The sequence below is a fragment of the Entamoeba nuttalli genome (genome assembly GCF_000257125.1).
Source record: "Entamoeba nuttalli P19 unplaced genomic scaffold asmbl_4783, whole genome shotgun sequence".
NCBI lineage: Eukaryota > Evosea > Mastigamoebida > Endamoebidae > Entamoeba > Entamoeba nuttalli.
The window spans coordinates 1-7,952 of record NW_008577044.1 but is presented as its reverse complement, the minus strand read 5'-3'; the positions used below and the strand labels follow the sequence as shown (position 1 = coordinate 7,952).

At 27.3% G+C, this 7,952-nt stretch overlaps 5 protein-coding genes across 5 annotated transcripts; 3 read left to right on the top strand and 2 right to left on the bottom strand.

The window, feature by feature from the left end:
* Window positions 1-486: 486 nt before the first annotated feature.
* ENU1_113350 (hypothetical protein) lies at window positions 487-1,257 on the bottom strand (the record flags this gene model as incomplete). Its single annotated transcript, XM_008859626.1, has 1 exon — window positions 487-1,257. The coding sequence occupies one exon, from the start codon at window positions 1,255-1,257 to the stop codon at window positions 487-489; it is 771 nt and encodes a 256-aa protein (XP_008857848.1).
* Window positions 1,258-1,453: 196 nt separating this feature from the next.
* ENU1_113340 (protein kinase, putative) lies at window positions 1,454-2,647 on the bottom strand (the record flags this gene model as incomplete). Its single annotated transcript, XM_008859625.1, has 1 exon — window positions 1,454-2,647. One exon carries the CDS (start codon window positions 2,645-2,647, stop codon window positions 1,454-1,456), a length of 1,194 nt encoding a protein of 397 aa, XP_008857847.1.
* Window positions 2,648-3,865: 1,218 nt separating this feature from the next.
* Window positions 3,866-5,469, top strand: ENU1_113330 (hypothetical protein; the record flags this gene model as incomplete). Its single annotated transcript, XM_008859624.1, has 1 exon — window positions 3,866-5,469. Exon 1 carries the CDS (start codon window positions 3,874-3,876, stop codon window positions 5,467-5,469), a length of 1,596 nt encoding a protein of 531 aa, XP_008857846.1. The 5' UTR covers window positions 3,866-3,873.
* Window positions 5,470-5,599: 130 nt separating this feature from the next.
* ENU1_113320 (FHA domain containing protein) lies at window positions 5,600-6,760 on the top strand (the record flags this gene model as incomplete). The annotated part of the gene is made up of 1 exon (XM_008859623.1): window positions 5,600-6,760. One exon carries the CDS (start codon window positions 5,600-5,602, stop codon window positions 6,758-6,760), a length of 1,161 nt encoding a protein of 386 aa, XP_008857845.1.
* Window positions 6,761-6,896: 136 nt separating this feature from the next.
* Window positions 6,897-7,868, top strand: ENU1_113310 (hypothetical protein; the record flags this gene model as incomplete). Its single annotated transcript, XM_008859622.1, has 1 exon — window positions 6,897-7,868. One exon carries the CDS (start codon window positions 6,897-6,899, stop codon window positions 7,866-7,868), a length of 972 nt encoding a protein of 323 aa, XP_008857844.1.
* Between the last annotated feature and the right edge of the window lie 84 nt (window positions 7,869-7,952).

Here is a 7,952-nt window from a genome sequence, read left to right as displayed (position 1 = left end):
CAAGACAGAAACAATGAACTAAATGATATAAATAAAACAAATACAAACATGAACTTCAACAGAGCCAATATAAAATATAAAATTAACATAGATAGAAGTATTTAAATAATGAAACTTATTAGACAGAATAGAACCTATCATTTTGATAATTAAATGGATTGAATAGTATTTAACTAATGATATGAAATAATTTATATTACACTCTTAACAGCATTAAAATTTAACCTTGTTATATCAGAAAGATGAAGAACCATTCAATAAAAGAAAAGTACTAAGGAAAGAACATCTTTTCTAGTTTAAAACACCTAAAGTATAACTACTTCGAACAGACAGCAAACAAACACAAGATATAATAAAAAGTAAAGCCTCACAAAGGATAATATTTCCATTTTACTACACATATTACATCAGTGATTCTAATAACAAAAGATTTTTCACAAAAAGAATATAATAATAAAGTATTTTTAATTATTAATCAAATGATAATTATTTTCCCATTCTTTGTTTGAATAAAGAAACTCTTTTAGGGGGATTATTGTCTTGAGAAAGGTTTTTCTTTTCCTTTTTCCGTTCAACAATGTCATTGCTTTTGTTTGGAGGGATGTTAGGTTTTTCTTCATGTGTGGGTTGTTTCTTGTCCTTTTTCCTTTCTACTATTGTTGCTTTAACACCAGGCATTTCACTAAATTCACTTTCAGGTATTTCTTCAATTTCTTCAGTAGTTCCAATTTTTTCTACATATTCTAATTTACCAGAGCGTTCTAATTCACGTTCTAAAGATGCAAGCTCGTTGATATATTCCCGTTCTTTTTGATAATCAACTTCTTTAGTTTTTTGGACTGGTCTTTTCTTTTGTTGCATTTGTTGATATTCTTCTTCAGTTATAAACTCTGTAATATTACGGACATCTCCTTCGATATTATGTTTTGCTTCATTTGTAGTACTTTTGATTTTATCAAGTAGTGTTTGTTCTTTTGCCTCCAAATTTTTAATCTTCTCATTTAACCTTCTTTCAACTTCTTTAGCTGTCATTTCTAGATAATATTCATCACTCAATTGAACTACAAAAGTATTTAATTTCATAGGATCAACTGTAACAGGAAATAATGCCACTGGCTCATTAGAACTATCAACAGCTAATGGGACTTGCATAGGTATTGGTGCTGTTTCTGTTCTAAGGGAAATAATTTCCAAAACCTGACGAAGAGATCCCATTTCAATACGAGTTTTGTGGAGTTGTGTTAAGGTTTCTGTCATATTAATAATAAGTGAAATGTAATAAAAAAATTTGAATTAGTTAGTTTATATCAAAAGAATAAGAAAAAAAGAATAAAAGTAAAAAAAAAATAAATAAGAGAATGATATTATAACTTATTAGAACAAAAAGAATAGTGAATTTCAATTAATTTACAGTAATGTTAATTGAAACAAAGTGTATTAGTACTGTAAAATTTTAATTTCTATCAATTGTAATTTTTTTAGGTGCTACAACTTTGTCCATTGTTTGTTGACTTAATTCTTTTAATAAATTTGCAAAATAAGGATTTGAATAAACTGAAGCACCACATAACCACTGATGCGTTAACACTCCTTCAATATTCATTCTTCTTGTTGGATCAGCAACTAGACATCTTCGAATGAAATCTTTGCATTCAACAGAAATGAACTCCCACTCATCATCATCAAAATTAATATCTCCAGATTGCATTTGTTCAATGTTTTCTGCAAGACTATTTCCGTCAAAAGGATAATATCCACACATTGAAACAAATATTGTTACACCAAAACTCCAAATATCACATAATTGAGTATATTGTGGTGCATGTAATAACATTTCTGGTGGAGCATAATCAAAAGTACCACAAGGGGTTTTTAATATATCGTCAGTAAATTTCTTAGCTAAACCAAAATCTACTAACCGAATATTAAAACCACCATCTTTTTCCATTAACAAAATATTTTCTGGTTTTAAATCTCTATGACAAATACCTTGAGTATGAAGATAATATACTGCTGAAGCAACTTGATATCCAACCCATTGGGCTTGTTGTTCAGTTAAAGGTTTTTTGGTAATACGTTGAAATAAATTTCCTCCAGGAGCAAATTCAAGAACTTCATAAATATAATCATCATCTTCTAGTATATCATACACTTGTAATAAATATTTATGTTCACACCATTTAACAAATCCAATTTCTCTTGACAGTGTTTCTAATTGGTCTTTTCTTACAATTGTTTTATCAATAATTTTTAATGCAACAACCTCATGTGTTTTTTTATAAATTGCTCGATGAACTACACTAAATCCTCCTCTTCCAACAACTTCACAAAATGTAAATTGTCGTTGAACATCAGCATACCTAGATTTTCCTTGTAATATTTCATCAGTTTTTTGGTTTGGTTCATGAATTTTAACATCCATTTTATGACTTTCGATTACACACGGAGCTTCTTTTGATTCAATAACAACAGGACTTTGTATTTGTGGAGTAGATGATGGAGATGGTGTTCCTTTTCTCATACCTAAACGAATTCCAGAACGTGTTGAATTAGACCTTTTTCTAACAGGTTTCCAAGTAGCCGTTTCCATAGTTTCTTTAGTTTTTTTAATTAATTTCTTTTCTTTTTCAACATGACTTATGGACATCTTGGAATAAACATTTAAAGTTCTTTTCCTTTAGGAAAAAAAGCCTAAAATTAATTCATTAAAAAATCCATTTTAAAATTGTTTGTTTCATTTTGTTTTTTATTCTATTTTCCTTTTCCTATTCTTTTTTTTATTGTTTTATTTTTTCATCTTTAAATAATGACTATTCGTTCCATACTAAAAGGTCAGATATAAAGTATCAAAAATAAATCAATTATGACTTACTTACTTGTTAGTATTTCTTCATATTAAAAAGTATGTCTTTCAGTTTTTTTAGCACACGTGATTTCTTTTAATCTAATGTCTTTTCAAACATCGTAGACTTAAATATTCTTTATTTAAGTTATTATTTGATTTTTATGTGTATTATAACTTCTCATTTTTATTTTCTTATTTTGTGTTGAATATGCCAATAACACTATGACTATGTCTTATCCCTTTCAATATTAGCACCCACTTATCAGTCTCACTTTCTTGATAATGCCTATATGTGTAATTCAAAATTATCATTATCAAATATACTTACATGTTGATAAATAAAACCCCAATCATAACAATAACTGATAATCTATCACAATAAATAGCAATCAATCATCATAAATACTAATAAATAACAATCAATTAGTCTTGAAGAGGTATTATCTCACAAAGTGCAACATCATAATCAGATAATAACTAATGATTCAATATTTGGTTTTGTATTAATGTTTGTCCATGTTTCTGAATTGCAACCTTTGATTGGTTAGACATATCTAATCAAATCATGAAAGATAAGAAAGGATATAATAATGATATTGCCATATGTCAAGATAAGAATATCACACTAAAGAATATTCACAAAATAAATACAAAGAACTACAAGAAACATTGAGACAGAACAAAGAAATAAAATATGAAGAAATAATACCTGTAATAATGACAATAAATGGATATACAATAAAACAGTAAGAAAAATAAAGGCACTAAAACTACAAATAAATTTTCCCAAAAATATTACAAATATTAAAAATCAAAAACATGAATGAATTAATATTTTACACAGGAAATTCTGGCAGTATATTAGAAAAGGAAAATTCTAATTTTCAAGTAATGGAAATGAACAATACAATAGAAAAAAGGGATATTGAAGAAATTAAAATAAAAATATTTCTCAATATGAAGAAAATCCAAATGTGGATATATCTATTATTTGAACTTTTTTTTTCATTTTTAAATAATTGTTAGGTATGACCAAATTATCGACATTACAACTTTGTCATGTTTTTTCATACGTTGAGTACTTTGACTTAAAGCACTTCATACAAATTAACCATAAATGTCAACATGTTTGTAATCATTTAATTCAGGTAAAATGTTTAGAAAGAAATTTAATAAATGTCAATGTACCATTACATTCATTATATTTAACACCTTCTATATTAAATGGGGATTCAGCAAATGATAAATTTACTACATTTGATTATAAACAACTTACACACCTTTCAAATAACTCTACATTAAAAGCATTGTGTTTTTCATATGATGCAACGACTGAATATCATTTACTTTCAAATATTATTCGTCAATTACCACTTCATTCTCTAACCAAAATTGATTTAGGTACATATGATATTGGAGAAGAAAATATCATAAAATATGCTACCCTTATTGGAACAACTCAAACCTCATTAAAAACTCTTTCTTTCTGGAAAGACCCAGGTAAAAATGCAAGGTTTAGTGAACCTAGAGAAGTAGAAGTGCTTTCAAAGTTAGTAAAATGTGAAAATTTAAGATGTTTTGTTTGGTCACCAAGTTTTGTTTCAATGCAAAAATTATCTTCACTTAATCTCTTTTATCATTTAGATACATTTAATGAATCTGTTGATAGTTTAAAGAAATTACCTAATTTATGCTCATTAATTATACGATCAACTACACTTAATCAATTTTATTCTATTCATAGAGTAAGTGAATTAAGTTATTTGACTTATTTAAATATTTCTGGTACTCAAATAAATAAAGACCCAGCTGTATTTTCATTGGACAAATGCACAAATTTAAAATATATATCAGTATATTATATTGCCAGTATTAGTGAAGAGGTATTTGATATATTAAAATATTCTACCAAATTTCATATTCAATTACAATTATATTCAATTCCTTTAGAAAATGATGAATTTGCTCCATTTAATTTAACTGGTATTCAATTAGATCCTAAAAGAATTTTAATTCTTCATATGACAATGGTTCAAAGAAAAATTAAATACAGATTGGCTAAGGCATTATTTAATAGGTTTCAACAATGGCCACCTAATTTATATTTTAAAGGATATTCTACATTTGATGTTAGTGATATTCATAAATGTACTGGTATTAGTAACTCATTAGTACGTCTTGAATTACATTTTATTGACAAAATATTAAATCTAAACTCAGTTAATTCATTCTCTTATCTTACATCCTTATCTATTAAACATTGTAAAATTAAAACAGAAGAACCTATTCCACTTAATGGATTAATTTCTTTGCAACGTCTTTGTATATCTCATTGTGATGACATTCAATTCTTGTCTATTTCAGACATTACTTCTCTTACATCATTTACTTTAAAAGATCAAGCTTGTTTTACTCCTTTACTACCTCATTTAATTAAATTAACAAATCTTAAACAAATAAGTCTTAGTAATATAAGCGTAATTACAGATAACGATGTCGAATTTTTAATTCTTCTTGATAATATTAGGCATTATATCTTTGAAGAGGACTCAATCTTCCAAGAAAAAGAAAAATACTTTGCAACTCCAACAAGAACTGTTTCTTTTGTTACTCATCAAGATTAACTGTAACCTTTTTTTTTTGATATTTGTTTTTATATCTCCAAGTGATTTTTTAAAAATAGAATAGACACTCCTCTCTCAGTTTGGTTCATCTTAAAAGAGTGATTCTAGATCTTATTATTACTAAATCTACATGAACTCTAGATACACCTTACGGTCAAGTAATGAAAACTCTAATTGTCTTCAAAAAAAAGTTGTACTTCCTCAACCAATTCAAGTTTGGCTTCAGCAAAGGAAGTGTGACTGCTATGCTCATCTTATTAAAGAAAGTACTGATTCTAACTCAAATGCTCCTACTCTAATTCACTTATTTAAGAAAATAACAACTCTTGGAAGACAGTCTAAATGTGATGTTGTTTTTGATAGTTTAATTCATCCTATGAATATATCACGAATTCATGCTAAACTTGAAATGACTGCTGATGGTGTTGTTATTTCTGACCTTTCTACTAACGGGATTTTTGTTAACAATGAAAAGGTTACTTTTAAAACTTTAAGGGATGGGGATCTTATTACCTTGGCTGGAGGAAAAAGTATTGAAATAGGAACAATTTTTAAACAACCATCTTCTTCTTTCAACTTCAGATATGAAGTTCTTAAAAAAGGAGAAAGTCCTACTACTAACATTGATAATACTAGTGATTTTTTAACTAGTACTTCTGAAAATTGTTTAGATACTGTTTCAGATGAATATTACTCTATGAATCTAAGAGCTAATACTGTAAGGGGAAATGTTACTTGTCCTATGTGTAAGAAATTATTTGTTGTTCCTATAACACTAAGTTGTGGTCATACCTTCTGTTATACATGTGATTTAGAATATTCAATGAAATATGGAAATTGTTATGAATGTCCTATTTGTTTTCAAAAAGCAAGAACAAGAACTAAATCAATTGTTATTGAGTCAATTGTTGATAATATTATTAAAGGAGATACTCAAAGAGATAAAAGTCTCTTTGAAGAACGTCAAAGATTTGCAAGAATGTATTTATTAAACACTCCTACATTATATGGAAAAATTAATGTTTCAAAATTACCTTATGGTTTTGGAGAATGGAAAGAAGAACAAAAACTAGAAGTTCAAAAGTTAATGTCTATTGTTAGTGGAATTGAAAGAGAAAATTGGTTTGTTGCTTTAGGAATAACAAAGTTTGATTTGATTCATGCCTCAAATGATATTATCATTCAAACATTAAGAAACTTAAAAATTAATTTTAATGACTCTGATGATCCTAAAATTAAATTGGCACTAATTTTCGTGTATATCAACACAAACCCAACTACCTCACAATAAGTGACTTTCCTTTTTTTGCTTTCGGTTTTATGATGATAATAATTAAAAAGAGTAAATAAATATAGAATGATAAGATTCTATCTTAAATTACTAGTTCAATGGATTGTACTAGAAAGAAAAAAATTATTACTTAAAGATGATTATTATCCTCTTATTATTTCAACTATTTTCTGCTAAAGAATATATAACTCAAAAACAAAGAGAATATGTAACTAAGTTCTATGGACCAAAGTTTAAAGTCGAAGAAGATTATCCCTATGAAATTGATTTTAATACATATGCACATGTTGAGGTACAATCAAAAAATCCACCGAGAGATGAAGATAGAATTTATCCTAAAAAATTATGGCTTGCAATTATTCACAGTATTCCTTCTAAAATAAGTCATGTAGAAAATACAAGAAATACTTGGTGTAGAGAAGAGTACCAACAAAGGTATGGATTTAAATGTATTTTTGTTTTTGTAGAGTCATCTGCAAAACAATTAGAACAATACAATGAATTAGTTGAAATGAATGAAACATATCATGACATTTATTTCATTGATATGCCTGATTTAAATGAACATTGGTTTACCTTACAACAAAAAAATATTAATGCTTACATTATGGCACTTAAATTATTCCCAAACTACTATTTCTATACTCGAGTTGATGATGAAATTATTGTTACTGTAGATTTATTATCTGACTTTTTATTTGCTCACACCCATAACCCAACAGTTGTTGGTCAACTAACTTATCATGCCCCCTATACTAATCCAAGACATAAATATTATGACCCATTATCTAGAAATCTTCCACGGTATTACATTTATCCTGGAGGTTATTTATCTATTTTCAGTCAAGACATTATTAAATTTATTGGAAAATGGGAAAATTATTACACATTTGCCCCAAGTTCATTAGAAGATCCTGGGTTTGGTCATTGGATTTATAAATTTGCAAATACTACAAATCAAAGGGTTGATTTATTAACACCTGAAAATTGGGGAGGACATGTAGGAACAACCTATGGTGATTACATTGTATTCCATGATCAGGAGGGACATTTGAATCAATTAGAAACATTGAATAGAAGAATAGAAGATGGGTATATGAAATATTAATTAAATAAGACTTTTATTATTTTCAAATGAATAAATTATTTTAACCCAACACCATTCAAAAAATTCCAAACAGAATCTATATCA